General features: G+C 34.6%; 1 protein-coding gene across 1 annotated transcript in view; it reads right to left on the reverse strand.

Moving 5' to 3' along the window:
- The window catches only part of LOC106709059, a 41689-nt gene extending 28035 nt beyond the window's left edge, over positions 1–13654 (reverse strand). The window contains exons 1-2 of the mRNA XM_014500732.2: positions 13379–13654; positions 2451–4221 (exon numbers count right to left, since the gene is read on the reverse strand). Of these exons, the coding sequence (XP_014356218.2) occupies positions 2451–4165 (1715 nt within the window). The 5' untranslated portion in view covers positions 4166–4221; positions 13379–13654. The remainder of the gene's footprint in view (positions 1–2450; positions 4222–13378) is intronic.
- Between the last annotated feature and the right edge of the window lie 4749 nt (positions 13655–18403).

The following is an 18403-nucleotide window of genomic DNA, read 5'->3' on the forward strand; positions in this document are numbered from 1 at the left end:
GCAATAATTAAAAAAAAAACTTAGTAGCCTATGTGTTCTTCCAGACGATGTTTTACACCTTTGACAAATTACATCAAGATCCGTTGAGCCGTTCTGAAGATACCTTGTAACAAACATCCAACCATCCCTCCATCCAAAAATTCGCATTTATAATATTAGTAAGACTTAGAAAAGCCTATGTTAGAACGAAGTGATTCTATCAACTACGAACCTTTATAAAACCATAAAATTTTTTAACTACAAAATAAATTCTTTTGCCAGTACTTTTAATTACAACTTCAAAGTTATTACAGAGCTCGTTTATTCTCGTTGCAAGTTAAATAGTTGCCAGTAATTAAGAATTAATTTCTAACTAGCGCCTGACCACATTTATCTGTAAATGGACTTTTCAATTGCGTGCAATGATTACTTCCTCCGGGTGAAAAGGTGCTTTCATTCGCCAATGTCCGACTTGGTTCAGAAATATATTTTCTCGGCAAACAAGTTTGGTAAAATTAACTTTGTAATTATCGTGAATCTAAAAGAAAACTTGATGAGTTTGTCAACAAGCACTTGGCGACAAGTTTTTGAGTGCACTTTTTACATGAACTAACATGTAATACATGTTTGTACGATAATGGTTGTATAAAGGAAGGAGGAGTACTTATTTGAGGCGCGTTGGAACAAAAACCGATAAATCTCATTTTTACATTTTTATTAGGATGCCAAATTGTTGTGAACCATGAACTTGGCCATATTTTTACACTTTAAAAAAACAATGTGATTAACCTAACCTAACCAAATTACTTAGCTAGTTTCTTTGTACTACGTCCGTAAACAGCCAAAAGATCTGTGTTTAAGGAATCATTTTTTGAAGAAAATTAAAATATTGACATGAATTAGAGTACACGACAACAAAAAATATAGAGCAAATTATTCCTTCAATCTATTGATATCTTTATTCTGTTACTTTTGAAAAGATGTTGCTTCATAATCTTTAAAGAGTTAAAAACAGGTATTACGTTACGTTAAAACTCGACTTAACTGTTAATATTTTAGTATGCAGGTTAATACTTTGGAAATGTACCAAAACATTAATTTAAGCAATCGCAAATAACCCAGTCTGCTTAATATTGCCATTGTCACGAAGAATAAATATTCATGAGCATTTTGCGAATAAATTTCGAGCAGCCTTAAAATGTCCTGTTATGTTTATCGACGAATTAGTAATAAAGAAGTCTGCGGGTTAAGTAATAACGGATACCGGAGGTCGAGTCTGGGACAACTGATTAGAAAATGGCGTAACTGTAAATTCCATTCAAGTTTAATAATGTCGCTTTTTTATTAGAATTCTTTTAGATTTACAAATATTTTTTACTATATGAATGAAATTAGATAATGTAGTTATTAATGTAAAAATATTTTTCAATACAATACCGTCTGTTTTTCACAAACAATAGCGATTCAATTATTCGCCTCGTAAGCAAAGCAAAGTCCACTCTGCACAGCGGTCGGGCGGCGGCGGAGAGGCAGCGCCATTGTTATAATTAAATCAATTGCACAACTGCTTAATTTACCATTTAAAAAAAACACTTTAAGAAAACAAAGTCACGAGTTGAGAATATTCAGGTTATTAAACTGATGATTTCATGACGTTTTGTGACACATAATATTATTTTATTAGATAGACGTAAAAAAGTATATCTACATGCTGAGAACTCTTTTTTTTACTTAACCGTCAAGATTTACTGGGCTATGAGACTACGACATTGTTTAATTACTTATGGTATGGGTTTAATGAAAATTTTAACAGAACTTACGGATTAACAACTTTACCATCTTTAATTATTTGTATGTAAACTCAGACACGAAACAAACAAAAACATCACCAACCCTATTCGTCGTAAATTTTCATACTGTCACGTTACTATGGTTTCTTGTAGGTTGGAACAGTAAAATCCTCGAAGATAGCATATTTCAAAGAAGGGCTTAGTTTAGTTTGCGAGGATGAAACTGGCTTGTTTATTGTCCTATGTGTTGATAACGAATGTGTCTCGTTGATAATGACTGCATTGTCCCGTGAAGGCATTTTAATGCTAAGAAATTATTCCATTGTTTCTTAATTGTACAGCCCAAAATCTAATAACATCATTATTCTAATTTTGCTTACATTAGGTGGACTTTAAAATTTGAATACTTACTAAAATTTGAATAGCCATAGAAGGTTCAAACTTAAAATATGGACAAATTTGCACGTATTTTAAAGTACTTTATTTGGGGAGCTATAATAAATAAGCAGTAAAATCTTTTTTTTAATGTTGGTCAACCGTCTTATATATCTTGAGTAGTATAGTGGACATTTAAAACCATGTGTTCACATACTTTCGTTCTCATATTTTATAAAAACCTATATACATTTCTTAAGAACGAAGAAAGCTTAGTTTATAAAAAAAATATGTTTTGTTACTCACGCATTGTCTGTCACATCACCGGATTCATCCAACTCGCCGATGGTATCCAGAGAGGCACCAGAGCCATCTTCCCTTGTTTCAACAGGCGGCGGCGGCGGAGCTGTCGTTGGCCGTGTACACACTGGCGCTTCGTTTGAATTTTCTTTAAACTGAGTCTTTGGAACAAAATCAATGAGCCTCGGCAGAGCTTCAGGTGCTATGTTTTTATCAAACTTGTCATCTATCTTATTATTCATTTCGGCTTCGGATCGCTGCAACCATGTTTCTATGCATGTCTTTTTAGTAGGAGTCAGCAGAGGTTCGGGAACTGGCGGAGTCAATGTTTCGGGAATCGGAATCGGTTTTCTTTTCTTTTCACTAGCAGATCGCTCAACTTTCGTATTTCTTGGCATAGGTTTGGGTTTTTCTGCCATATTTTCTTGTTTCGTATCTGCTTGGTCCTTTTTATTGGGTTCTGCATTTTCTCCTTTTGGCAGATTGCAAGGTGCCACAGTATAATTATTATTTCTATCGTTCATCTGGATATCTTTTCTTGATTGTATCTTGGTGTCTTCTTTTATTTGGATATTTTGAGGATTTTTTTCTGAGACACTAAACCCATTAGTATTATTTTCTAGTTTTTTAAATTCTTGTTTTAAATCGATCTCATTTTCTATAAATCTGCCATTCGTCATGTCCTTTAATATATTTGAATCAATGTTTTCAATACAATTTAAAACTTTTTGTATATCGAAAGCCTTAGGCTGCATTATTGGAGTTGATGGTATACTATTTTCAACAGAACTTGCCATTGATCCCAGTCTGTCTACCACAGTGGATATTGAACTACCTGTATCATCAGATTCTGCATCGGCCATAACCAAACACCGTTCCCACTCGTTCGAGAGTAAGTCAATATATACTTCTGCTTCAGGCGGCATTACTTTTCCATCGGACAATCTCCGAACTAAACGCCTTACTTCATCTGGCGATCCTTTTTTGAAATATGTTATACCTTCCTTATTTTGTCGATGAATATGACTATCAAATGAAGACTTTCTTGACAACTTAGTTACGTTAGAAATCACATGTTGACTTGTTACTGAACATTCCTTATCATTAGAACACTGTTTATGGTCATCAATGCTAACTAGTGCATTTTGTTCACCGACAGTTTGTAGGGTTTGTTTGTCCTTGAAGGAGTTTTTCTTCCCCAGTTTCCTGGGAGGAACTGGAGGTGGTAATGTAGTTTGCATACTTATATCTGTATTTTGACTCATAGTTAAGAGCTCCTCAACAGGGTCCATTTTAAATTGTTCTGAATTTTCATTAGGATCAAAATGTCGGACTAAGAGCTTTAAAGTCTCATCCGAATCCTTCAAACGCCTAACGCAATCTATTCTAGTTAGATCGGACACAGATACACCATCAATTGCCAATATCTCATCTCCCGGTATGAGTTTACCCCAAGGGGTGCATGCATTAGCAGCGGGACTGTCTTCAGCACATGACTGTACAAGAAGTCTACGCACTTTTTCGGCGGCAGCAGAACCTCCTTCAAATTTCAATCCGAGACCTAGCCGCGCCCCGCGCGGTCTCTGCACTACAACTTCAGCGGCGCCTGCCGCTGCACCGACTGATAGTACTGTAACAAACGCCGATTCTTTCACGGCAGGCTTACCCTCGCCCACCGGTACTATAGTGATGAATTCTTCGGCGGCTGCCCCTGTCTCCATGCCGCGAGCCGCGCTCTGACGCACGGTATCACTCACCGCAGTCAGTCAATTGTGATCTGGCAACAAAAAAAATATCATAAGCTTGCGTAACGAAAATGCACCGATGGGTAATGTGTTGCGCTCGCGACGGAAGGCACGCGAGAACTGTGCGAGGCCTCTCTCTTTAACCGTTGCACTTTAGACGAATGTCTCGAGATGAACCAAGATCGAAAACATTGATGACCGTTACGCTTTGTAATAAGTTGAATACGACCTCATAGTTTGTAACGTACCTATTGATCAAAATTATATACCTAACAAAAGACGTTACAAGCTTATATAAATCAAACATAACACGGATTAAATGAAAAATATTAAGACTCACTAAACTAAACGAGGAAATGTTAAGGAAACACAACGTTTACCGTCAAATCTACTTATAATTCAATAGACATTGATGCCACTTACGTATTTTCCACTTACGGTCATTGAGACTTTCATCAATCAATGAGAAAGTATAACGAGCGTTTTCGAGTACAAACTGGCCACAAACAGTCACATCATTGAGATCAAATGTGGGTTAGTGGTACCAGAGGCAGGCGCCGCGACGCGGCGGCGCAGCGTGGCGTTCACGGAGATCACGGCTCGGTCGACAGTCGAGACATTAGCATATCGCCCCGAGCTCAAGCCCGTTAATCCCGTCCCGCCTTCTGTTCCCAAGGGCATTCCTTTCTCACACTTTATCATTATTTAAGTGTAAACACAATTTCTTGCGTGCGCAATTTGCTAAATATGTAATATAACTTTAGAAGTGATGTAACAAAAAGTGTTTAACAGTAATGTTTTCTTTATATTACGGAATAAAGTTCAGAAAATTACACTTGGTGGTAAGATACCGTTGAAGGCAGACACAAAATGATGGATTCCAATCTAATCCGCCGATTTAATTTTGACAGGACATCGTTATAATTTGAAAATAATATAAGTAATAACAACATTATAATGACTTCGCGGAAGATTTATTATTATAATACAAGATTTAGATAATGTGAAAAGAAATCGTTAACGTAGAAAAGATTCGTGGTTCGTGAGTGACCTCCTCGAGTACATCTGACTGAAATGAGAGCGAACGTCAAATCTGTTATTCGCTTACTTGGACGACATTACCAAATAAATAAAGGCCGAACCAACTTTGTATAGCTTTGTTCAGCTATATCTCAAAATTAAATATGTACGCCATAACCTTCTAAGAAAGTTGAAAAGGAAATGAGTAGTAAAAAATTAAACAAGTAATACGCAAATATTTTTTTTATAAACATCGTTTAAAAGGGGTTAAATTAAACGAACAGGTAAGTAAGTAGCGGGGCTTGTCTAATAGTAATTATAAGGTCGACTAAATAACAGAACTTAAACTCTGCTTTTTATTTATATTCTATCAACACTAATGACACTTAGAAACTCGAGACAATAATTTCCTATTATATTTGATTAATTTTAAAACTACAGTAATTGTAAATAAACATACAGCGATTCGCTGCTTAAAAGAGAAAGGGGAGACAACCCCTCTTCTCTTTAAATAAAACAAGTAAAGTACTAAAATATTTTAGTAATTTACTTAAGGGTTTATAAGGCCCTTGCAGATCTCACCAATTAATGTTTCTCACCAATTAATGTTAATGAGTATGGCAATAAGTCGTCACTGTTAATTTAATATAACCTATTGATATAACCTGTGCAATATGAAATTACAATAGCAGTAGGTGAGGCGAATCCAGTGTACGTACGCATTATTATTACGAAGAAACACGGCACTTACACAGTCAGTGAGCAACTGGGCGAAATGCAATATTACGACGCTTTGCCGCACTAAAAAAATAATGACTTATTTTGATAACATCTCAACAAACTGTACTTTTGAATGTACAGTAGGTAAATAATAATTATTGAAAAATTGAATCAATCTAATTGTTAACACAAAAACAAAGACGATATACATAAATGTAAAATTTCTGAAGAACAAAAAATGTTTCTTGTTAAGATCAAGAACACAAAGATCTTATCAATGTGATTTAATCAATGTTTGATAGAAAAACCTTGATCAGAAATGTCAAGTAACATAGAAAGTAGCATTTATATTTTGTCAGAGTTCCTACTAACGGTAGAATTCAACTGATATGACCCTTGCACTGTAGTCTTTGTAGAGAAATGACAATATGTATTGAAACAAACCTCAAGGCAGTGGGATTCTACACTAACATTCGCGATGTACTACTTAGATGAAGTAAAAATATTGTTACGTTATGTTTGGGTTGTAAAAATCAATTAAAGTTGCATTGGGCGATACGATCAGAGCTCGACCCACAAACGACAAGGAAGACGGAAGTGGGTTATGCATTTGTGAACGTGCCGAATTCGAATCACTATTTCTAAATAAACGACAGTAACTACGACGTTATTTCACGATATGCGACTTACAAAGTTCATAGATACCAATCATTTATCCGTGTTTCACGGAACTTATGAAATTCCAAACGTAACTATTGTCATAAACCGGACTTAGTTAAGCAAAATGTAGGGATTATTTTGATGGCGAATAAAAACTGTTAGAATTTATTTGCAATTTTTATTTCGTAAGCTGGATTTACTACTGCTCAGATAGTTAAAGAAAATTTCAAATATTAGGTAAATCAGAAACCTTTATGACACTTACTAGAGCTTCTGGTCGGTTTATTTAATAAACTATTCTTGTATCATCAGAAATATATAAAGAGATTTTGTAACAATACACTTTCACATATCAACAACATAGCAAGTATAAAATATTGTATGCAATTTAAAATTTTCCTTACAAAGAAAGTGATACAACGTGATCAAGATTATTTCGCTGTAAACGTGTTATCGCATCTCGCATACGCAAATCGCGCTATCAATAATTCTATTGCATACATTCTTTTAGTGAAAACACAATCGTAGTTTTCGAATGCCGAAAAAATTCGTAACAAAATCATTATTTATCCCATAAATAAATCGAAATAACAATATTCTTTCTTTTAACTTCCTTTATTATAACTATTATATATTATTTTTCTTTATTATATTATTTTATTATTCTTTATAACTTTTTTTTGTTTTTGAACTTTTATTATTTACGCCACCATTTATAAAGAATAGGAAGAAATACGACATTAATCTAAAATATAAAAATATATATCCAAAAAGTTCAATGACTTCATGTACGGCCGGATATTGTAATGCTATTACTTCTCTAATATCAAAATACATCGAAATTTTATTACAGTTATTAAATTTAGCTCTGTTTTTATTTCATTTAATATTCACGGTATTTGTGAAAATTATACTTGTATTACCCAATGATATAGATATCTTTGATTTTTTTTTTCTTCAAAACTAAACTCTCAGACCATAAAAATTAGACTCTTGTAGGCAAGAAGTAAAACAAAGGTCGCGTCAAGGAATCCAGTCGTCGAAAGATTTACTGATTTAGATTAAATATTATATCCTCAAATCTATAAACAAAGAACATATCTTACTAGTTTTTAATCGATACGAACATACAATAGGTGTCATTAATAGATTTATTCGTACATACACGTGACGACCTTCAACTTTAATTTTTAAATTTAAAATGTTATTTCTATTCTGATTAATTACAGGCAGGAAAAATAAGATAGCAAAGAAAAAAATTCAAAAGTCATAGTGATCATACAGATTCAAAATAACAAGCATTAATGATGTCACACTTGAATGTATTTGAAAATAAATATGTATCTGACATAGATGTAGATAAATGAGTTCTCACTGTGAGAGTTCACTTCCAAAACAACTGTATATAAACATATTGTTATTAATAATTTTAATATTAATTGAATCTATATCTACACTTAATATTGGAAAAATAAATAATATTTTTCCATTTTTTTTATTGTCTGTAAGTAAGTACGCGTTTGTTCCGGATATTATCTGAAACGGCTGGACCGATTTTGACGAGACTTGGACTAGAATTACATATATGTAAGCAGGAGTAACTTAGATTACTTTTTTAATTCCTCCCTTACGAAGTCGCGGGCAACCGCTAATAACACATAAAACTAAATTAATTGTACAATCAAACGTGAATAAGTAACAAGGCTCGATCGTAGTGAGCGATGGCCGAAGCCGTGTAATTAGAGCATCCTCGGTTGTGCAAGGCTACAGCGATTGCCAGACGCTACCCCGCGCCGACGCTGCGCCGATGCTTCTGCAGTTGCACCACGCCACGTACGATGCGTATTGTTTTGTAAACTTATCTCACATCTAGAAGTATGGCTAAACAATCGAAGTATTCGTACATGTCGAAAGACTCCTTATTTGTACATGATATGTTAAACGTTTATTTCCCGTTACTTAGTAGTCAATTCTAAAGTAGATAATTAATAAAAAGTTAAATTAATAATTTAAATTCAAATTCAATTGCAACAGGTGTTATTAGTAAACTAAATTAGCTCTAATAAAAAAGGAGATGTAGACAACATAAATTATCTTTTACTTTGAACTCTCCATTAGAGTTGGCTCGTGGGAGTGTGTAAATTTTTATTGTTATTTAATATAAAACTAATTCACTCGAAATTACACTTTATTAACATTGTTATGAGATTCATATTTTGATATCATCGATTATAAAAGATTTTGAATATTCAATAATACCTGTTCGAGTCGCTTTTGAGGCAACCGGATCGACGAGAAACCAGTAAACTGTATTCATAAGAGCAAGGTCAATATCCATAAATATTTCCTTTCATCCGTTTAATATGCATGTGCATAATATTAGCGGATTAATTTTAGAAATTAAGGAACATATTGCAAAATCTTTCTAACTGTTATTATGTAAAACAAATCATTTTATTATAAGTATTTTGAAATTTATTAGTTAGTAGTGACTTTCGAACCCGTGACTTCATTGGCATGCGACATTTACAAGCGGCTCGGCGACTAACGTCACAGACATTCACAAAAGCCGAGGACAAAATAACGTGTCTATTCTACTGATATTACTTTGATCAGATATGACTTGTTTCTTTTTACGCAAAGCCACTATTTATCTACAAAAAACATCACACAGTTTCGCCAAGTTTGCACATGAAACAAACTCGAGGGTTCCCTGAGGAAACATAGCGCGGTCTCATTGAATATACATACAAGTAGCTAGCAAATCCGGACATTCTAAGAAGTGGCCTGCTACAGGAGCTATCAAATGTTAGACTATGCTTAATGCTAAACATTCATTCAATTTTTTTGTCTTTCAAATCTTAACTTCTTTAATAATATTCTAATTTAGTTAATGTTTAAAAAAGGACAAAAATACTTAATCCTTTCAATAAGAACCTCTAGTTAAAAAATAAAGATATTTTATAAAATACTAGCTGTCGCCCGCGACTCCGTCCGCGTGGAACTAATAAAAAAATAATCAGTAACCAATATTTTCTTCCAGACTATGCCAAATTCAACGAGATCTATTGAGCCGTTCTGGAGACCTTCAAACAAACATCTATCCATCTAAACTATCGAATTTATAGTATTAGTAAGATAAGAATTAATATAATTATTGTATTAAAGAAAACTTTATGGTTTATATAAATAGCAGCATTAAAAAGCAATTATATCACAGTGAAATGTTTAAGAAGTCTTTATCAGATGACGGAGAGGCCGTTTGTTGGCGCGCGTCCGGAAATTACGTCCGCTGGGACATTATCAAGATAATATGACACCAAAATATGCACAGCTAAAGTGATAAACGATACCAACTTGATTATGAAAGACCTTTACGTCTTTGTATTTCTTCTTTTGTCACTTAAAGATTATTCCAGAAATTATTTAATTAAATATTTTTAGGAACTGAGTCTTAAATTCTTTTGTCAGATGTTCTATTATGTTTTATGGATTAAATTAGTATTTAAATATCATCCTTTTTGAAATGATAACATAATTTCCATTATTAATTTAATCTTTTCGATGTCACATTCTGTCTTGACGTCCAAAGATTGAAATAATTTTGAAAAATTACACCGCAAACAAAGACGTTAAATTTCATAGAATATTTATTTCTTAATGTATGCACTCATTCATTATGGTACACTGTGTTTACAATAGATACAATGTAAATGCTATAAAAAAAATACAAAAAATCGTGGCTATAAAAATACATGAACTGTCATGAATTTTTTTTTAGATAAGTAAATTCACGGAAGTTTATCGTTTTGTTATTACAAATATACTATAACATATTTTTCTATATTCCAAATCGCCAATTTCAAACGAGAAGAGATAATTTCCTTAACTTGGTGTGTACAGTTATTGTGGTATTGACAAACCAATCTCACCTGTTCTCAACAAAACACTTTTATACTGCGACCTAAGTAAACGTACAACGCCATCTTTTGTTATATTGATATACTTCTAGAAAATCTATAAAATTACATTTAAATTGATTTATATTTTCGATTCAACAAAACGTACTTGTTTCACACGCAAATTCTTAGTTGGTTAACAACTAGGAATTTGCGTTGCCTGGGGCTTTAAAGTAAACTCTTTTAACCTAGATTCAACCTGAAATAAAATTCAAGAATGCGATAAAACAACGTGACCTGCCTGATCAAGGTGGGTGTCGGCGCTATGACATCAGACATTCGCCGTGGCTGACCGGCACTCCTCGCCTTCTAGTGCCGTGATGAACTTCAAATAATTTAAATTCATTCAATTTTATCTTTACATGCAATACCATAAAAACTATAAAAATAACATTATATTCTTTTGTTTAGTCTGAATTATTGCAAGAACAAATATGGTCCACCAAATAGATGTGTTTCCAATCAGAAATTTCTTGCTTCGAATGTCAATTTAAAAAACCTGTTCGCTATTAATTACGGAGAAATGAAAAAAAAAGATAGGTATAACAAATAATTATCGTGAGAACGTTTCTCAATTTACTAAATGATACATAATATTTTGACGTCATTTCCTCAAGCTCTGTAGAATCTTATCGCAAAATTACATAATTTCCTTATTTGGTTCAATTTTTTCAAATCAAATTAAATGACTAAAGTTGAAAGACTTTTTTGGAAAACACTCCCTCGTATAGGATTATTTATCACCAGTATCAATTACGTATATTCTAAATTATATTAAAAATTCAATTAACATCACACTTGATTTGCAATCGACTACTTGACAATCAAGAAGTTAATTATATTAATCGATAAAAAATATGAATTCTTTTCCCATCACTATTAGGTCGCGACAGGCCATAACTGTGAGGTTAACATCCTGTAGCGCCTGACCAATGAGCTCTATTCCAAAATCAAATAACACTAAAAATCCAGTTTGGAGCACTCAATGAATCCAATATCTTCTATCTACGTTACAAACAGATGTCGCAATTTTTGTTGTACAAGATAGTGCATGTTTAAATTTATATCAGAACAAACCTATCAATTTAAAGGAATAGGCTGTTGACCTATTTAAACACAACGCGGTCGGGTCTCTAGTTCAGATACTAAAGCATCTATTAGGCCACATTGTATCCATTTGAGTATAATATTGATTTAGTACGTACGTGTTTGTATGATTAATTGTTTGTATTCCCTTACACCCGGCATAATCTGACATCTCGGTTTTTGTGACATGTGTATAAAAAAACATTAGCAAAAAACAATGAAACTAGAAAAACATTTTGTAAAATTATCACCAAAAGTTGACGACACATTAGTACCTCTAAGCGCAGGATAATTGAATAATTATGTTTATATTATGTCTAAAACCTCTTTTATACATACTATAGGAGTTTCGTAACTAACGTTGCATTATTTTTGACTACATCCAACCTTGTTCTTCAGCCAATGAACTCAATGAGTTTGAATAAAAAATGGTTGTAAATGAAAAACCAGTCAGTGTTAGCAGTCTTTCGCTTTGAACTAGACAAAATCAAATCTAAATAGACTGGAATGATCAGTAACCGCGGTCAGAGACTGTGGGACCATTGCTTTCTCTCCGCTCGCACACCCAGGCAGATCGATCTGTTAATAATATTTATCTAGTAGATGGTTATAATAACGGTTTTATATATCGTTGTGATTTTGTGTCATTCGAAAATACTAATTAATACCACTTGATAACATTTAATTAAACTAAAAAAAACTAATTTAACTAGTAAATCTTGTTATCCGTTAAAGCAATACGCAAATACTATTTCATGTTCTAAGATTTTTACTTACGTTTAAAAAATACTACCTTTTTAATAACGAGTAATATACGAAATTCAAACAAAATCGTCATAACGTCAAAGACTATAGTATAAGCGAGTAAAGGATGTACTATTTTATTTTCAAGAAAGGATTGCTTCCATTTACCCTTCCTCAATAGCCTTTTAGATCGTGCCCTAGAAATGCAACCTTAGACAACATGCACAGCTGGTCACCTTGTGAAACTTTATATAAACCGTAATCAATACTAAAATCGTATAAATATTTATAATCGATTCTTATTTATCTTAATGAATTTATGATACTTACTAACAAATGTAAAGCACACACTATTATGCAAATGATAATGTACAGTAATATAATTTAAATCACGATCGCACAACATGAAATCGAGTGCTTCACTAACTGGATTATTATTATGAATGTTGACAATAAGTGTGAGCCGCTGAGTACAACCACTTCAATGATTATTGTTCTCAGTGATAGGTAATCAATTGTATGGATCTATTTGTCATCTATACATTCTTCAGATATGTTTTTGAAAATAAACAGAAACATGAATTGGGAACTGAGTACACAAATTGAAGTGCATTCATGGAAAATTAAATGTGTTTTTATGGCTTCTCGTTCGATATCTTACTTACAAGCACAATAAAAATTAAAAATACTTATATAAAAGCGTTATTCGTGCAAAAAAACCGGAAATATAGAAGATCAAAATATAAAGGCGGGCGGGAAAGGGAAAACAAGGAAAGTGTATTGACGGGCGGCGGGACGTCGTGCACGGGTAGGCGGCGAGGGGCGCGGAGCACGGTGCGGGGCAACCGGGATGCCCGGGAACGCACCCGCGTGCCCTTAATCGCATTTCACGCACGCTGCGGCGCGCCGACCTCGCCCTTCCCGATTAAAAACCCGTATAAATACCTTAACTGTGCCTCCACCACCATTGTTTATATGCCAGAAAAAAGTCAACACTTACCGAAATATGATGACGATCGCTTTAAAAAATATACGAAGTATAAAATAGTTATACACGTTCACTTAGTGTTCCGTAGCACTATTGACGATTAAAGTTAAAACATGTTCACTCGACGGTCGGCGGTTGGCGACGGAGGCGGCGACGTGCAAGGCGCAAGGCGCGAGGTGCGAGGTGGCGAGACGCGAGGCGGATAGAGTGGTCGCGTTCGCGGCGTGAGGCTGAGAGCGCGCGTTGCAGCGAGCGACGAGCAGCTAGCGACGGCGTCGCGACGTCGGCGGCGCGCGGCGGAGAGTGCGCGCGCGCTGGCGCCGGTGCGGTGGGGCCGACCGGTCGCAACCGGGCCGCGCTCTCACCGCCGCCCTGCCGCGCCGCGAGCCCTCGCCGCACTTGACACCGTGCCGCGTTCCATCTCGAAGAAAGTTTCACATTCTATGCCGCACGACACGAAAAACTTTAGCGACCGAATATCACTTTCGAACTCGGACGCGGCCGTTCGTTCGACTGACAGACTGAAGGCTCGAAGCCGGAGAACAATTTTAATTCGATTAGATCACACGACCGCTCTTATTGTGTTGGCTTCGTGGTTCTCGGTACGGATCTGATTCCGTGTAAAACGAGTTAAACTGTCTATAACTTTCCAATACCCCGGGCTTCTGTTTCATAAAGATATGAATGGTTGACGAGCCTAAAGGAACAGAAAGTGATAATGCAAATTTCAGACTTAAATACAACGTAGATATCCGTTCAGCACTTGTCTCGAATGACATACATGAGATACTATCGCGTTTTAATCCAATTACGTTTTCTTAGTAAGAAACATTACTGAAGCATACACGCAGTAGAGATTGTATGACACAATTTATTTCAAACTGGACTAAGCTTGGTAATTGGTAAACTAGGTAGAAACCACTTTGATTGGTTTGTATATTGTATAAGTTCTAAATCCATCTTATTGCATAATGTAGAAGTATGCTTTTAAAAATAAACATTGATCATGGATCATCCATAGCGGCAAACATGAACGAGTCAAGCGTGACGATCTCATGGTCGCCGTAAGTCTTTACGAAATTGTAAACCGGACATGTCGAATTCCACAAATATTGCCAGAAGTTAAAATTTAACATGTGTAAAATATATAATTTTTTTACTCAATACTGAATACGCCAGACATATTCATTTTCCCAATACTTTAAATTGTAAAAGCCTTTAACTCTTGTGCCACCAAATAACCTATCCAAAATACGATAAAATATTAACACATAGTCTAAATGACCAAAGGTTCGCTCTGTATTTAAAATGTAAATAATTACGTAGCTCACTTTGTACGGCAGAGCTACATTTTTCTCATTTCAGGTTAATGAAAAACACCGCTTTGTACCATACCGAGTAAGAAGTTCACCTAATTACGTCCGTCGAAGTAACACAAACGTAAAAAATCTTCGCTCTCTCATAAAATTACAAGCACATTGATTAAAATATATGATTATTACATTCTTTCCCAAACAGTTCTAACTATAAATTTGACTTAATTAGAAAACAACACTTAGACTTACAAAAACTAAAACTTTACAAAAAAAAGCTTAGAACCGTGAACGGAGGCATAAGATATATTAGTAGATGTATTCGAAATTATTTAAATCTTTTGAGTACCCACAATAAGCAGATGGGTAAAACTATTGAATTGTTTAACAAGTTGCGTCTTTATTTTATATGCCAATTTCGGACATCCTGTATACATTTATACTTTAGCTATAACTTGCCCTTCACAGTTTTTATTTTACTCCAAACTTGACAAGGGTAACACGGTACACCGGCATAAATTTTAGAGAGTAATTTATGCATATGTAGAGAAAAAAAGCCTTACAAGTAAAAACCGACCGGTCTGTTACAATTTATTTTTCAATATCAAGCACAACAGTATATGATATCAGATGCAAAATTGTGATTTAAGAATGAATAAATACACTTTTTAGATCTGTTATGCAAATGAGGGTTTATTTTTTAACACAGAGTAGTTAAATTTAATTTACAACAACGCAGCTTTGCTAGCTTTCAATAATATGGACCATTGTCATTAATGGAAAATTATTAGAAAGTTATTTTTTATATTTCTTTTAACCATACCATCTAAGTACTGTGCTTATAGCAAGATATGGTACCAACAATCACGTGATCAAATGAGCATACCGTAAAACATTACGCTATTGGCGTCTCTTCATAGGACAAGATATCTATTTGCAGCAATCTTCTGCCGAGTAGTAAGCTTTATTAGTAAACGAATCGATGTTTAAAGACATTTTGATATCGCTCAAGATTAAAAAAAACGAAATATTTTTTTGTAACAAGTAGCTATTGATTACATAGTAGTCTTCTAGTCTTCTTCAACTACTCGTAGGTACTCGTAGGTGTAGTGGAAAGTAAACTCTTATCAAGTGGCGTGAAAATTATGTAGATTTGGGATATAAAGTGACACCGAATCCGGTTAATACGCTTTGAATACCTCCTATATAATTCACCTTTGCATACCTACAATTTTTTTTATTTAACTTGAATAGTGTAATAAAAAATCGTATTAAATTAAGAATAATAAAAACACACATATTTTAAACTTAACAGTACTTAAAAAGATCTTAATTATGTCGGTCAAGTAACCTCTACTCTAGCAGAGCATTCTAGTCTTTAGCTGCGCTCATTAAAACGCCCAAGCGAAAAGCTTCCAACAATAGCACGTTTATTTAACAAACAAGCAAAGATGCTCCTTTTCTGCTCGATATAAACACTATTAATGTAAGAGTTGCTTGAAAATTTCTTGTAAGTATAAATGCTAATACCAGGCAACGCAATATACGAGTATACATGGTCGGAAAGAAAGAATTTTATTAGATTTCTTATGATGAAATTAATATTCAAGAAAATGAACTTGTTACCGTTACGTAATTGCACCCATTCTCTCGCAATGTTTTGTTTTTGTCTTTAAATGCGGTGATGACGTGCACCGAATGGTTAGTGAGGTCAGCAAGGATCCGCAAGCTTGTTGGCCTTATCACGTCCAAAACTACTTTTATTGAAGAAGGTTGAGGTTTATAAACCATACCGTTTCGTACGCAAAACACTTTCCATACTGTATTATTTATGTAAGTCTGCGTATTCCAATAACATTTAATGTTAACAGTTTCTAGCCGCATAGAATTCTATTGGAAAGTTCACACAATAAAAACGATGGTCGATTAAATCTAATATACTTTTGTTGCTACTAAGATATCGTTTAATTGGTCACGAATTGTTAAATTCGCCATTTCTATTTCTCGAAATGCATATGACGACGTGAGATAAAAAATCATATGTTTATTGAACTACGGCGATGGCATGAAAATTTAAATATATTAGGTCCTTACATATGAAATTGGCGTTTTGTATGGGAGGAACAAAAAGTCGAATATTTTTTAATATAATATATTTAATTAATCAAAGTATAAACCATTATTTTCTATGCACTTTTGCCATCTCATAGGTAGTTCATTGATCCCTTTACTAAAAAAAACAGTCGGACGGGAATCAATAAAATCTTTGAAGGCGATTTGGATTGCCCCATCGGAGTTGAATTTTTTCCCTTGCAAGAAGTTATCCAAATTTCGAAAAAAATGGTAATCTGTTGGAGCAAGGTCCGGGGAGTACGGAGGATGTCTTAGACTTTCCAATTGAAGCTCTTCTAATTTAGTAGCCGTCTGTTGCGCAGTGTGTGGTCTAGCGTTGTCGTGAAGCAGCAGTGGCGTGGAGCGATTGACCAGCCTAGATTGTTTAGCCGCTAGCTTTTCCATCATGGTTTGCAATTGCTGACAATAGACATCAGCCGTAATAGTCTGGCCAGATTTGAGAAAACTGTAATGAACAATACCGGCACTAGTCCACCAAACGCTTACAAGTAACTTTTTTGGGGTTAATTTTCGCTTGGGGCAGGATTTGGCTGGCTGGCCAGGATCCAACCATTGCACTGAGCGCTTCCGATTATCGTAAAGAACCCATTTTTCATCACAGGTAATGATTCGGTTTAAAATACCTTCATTATTGTGCCGGTTTAGTAATGTAACGCAACAGTCGACGCGCGTTTGCCGGTTTGCTTCAGTCAATTCGTGAGGTACCCACCTTTCAAGCTTTTTAATCTTCCCAATTTGCTTCAAGTGAATTAAAACAGTTTTATCACTAACATCGCAGCCTGCAGCTAACTCGGACGTGGTTTGCGATGGATCCGCTTCCACAATAGCCTTCAACTCTTCATTATCAACTTGAGTCTCAGGCCGTCCACGGGGCTTGTTCTGCAGATCGAAATTTCCAGAACGAAAACGTTGGAACCAAAAACGAACTGTGTTTTCTTTTGCAACACGACCGCCATACACATCATTCACCCTTCGAGTCGTTTCCGCAGCACTAGTGCCACGGCGGAACTCGTACTCGTAAATAATGCGATATTTTAAGTTTTCCATTTTGTAAAATGAGTGACGCAAACAGAAAAAAACAGAAGAAAAAAAACAAATGAATGACGGTCATCGAACCACAAATACATGAGTCTATAGCTGTACAAATTTGAATTTGGAATTCCTTACCAAAGAGGAGAAATTCGTGATTAAAGTGACCAGTACGAAAAACGCCAATTTCATATGTAAGGACCTAATATTTACCGTTGGTAATTTCTTTGTAAAATACAGAAATAGAATAAACTGCTGAAATAATTTTGAAGGAAAGCCGAGAGGTTTTGGTCTCTAGCACATTCGACCAGTCGTATTGTTCGATTTTACATAAAACCAAGTACTTAAGCTTTTTACGAAAGCTATGTAGAGTTTGAATAAGCTTCAAGAATCATTCTTAACTAGACCGTAATATTATACTCGTATAATATACCCATATATATGATTGCGGAAAAAAAATAATATAATTATAACACCGTACTCGTGACATAAGAAAAAACACATTATATGCCGTCTTAAAACAAAGATTATAACAGACATAATATGTTATTATATGAAGTGA

Source organism: Papilio machaon, chromosome 2 (genome assembly GCF_912999745.1).
Source record: "Papilio machaon chromosome 2, ilPapMach1.1, whole genome shotgun sequence".
NCBI lineage: Eukaryota > Metazoa > Arthropoda > Insecta > Lepidoptera > Papilionidae > Papilio > Papilio machaon.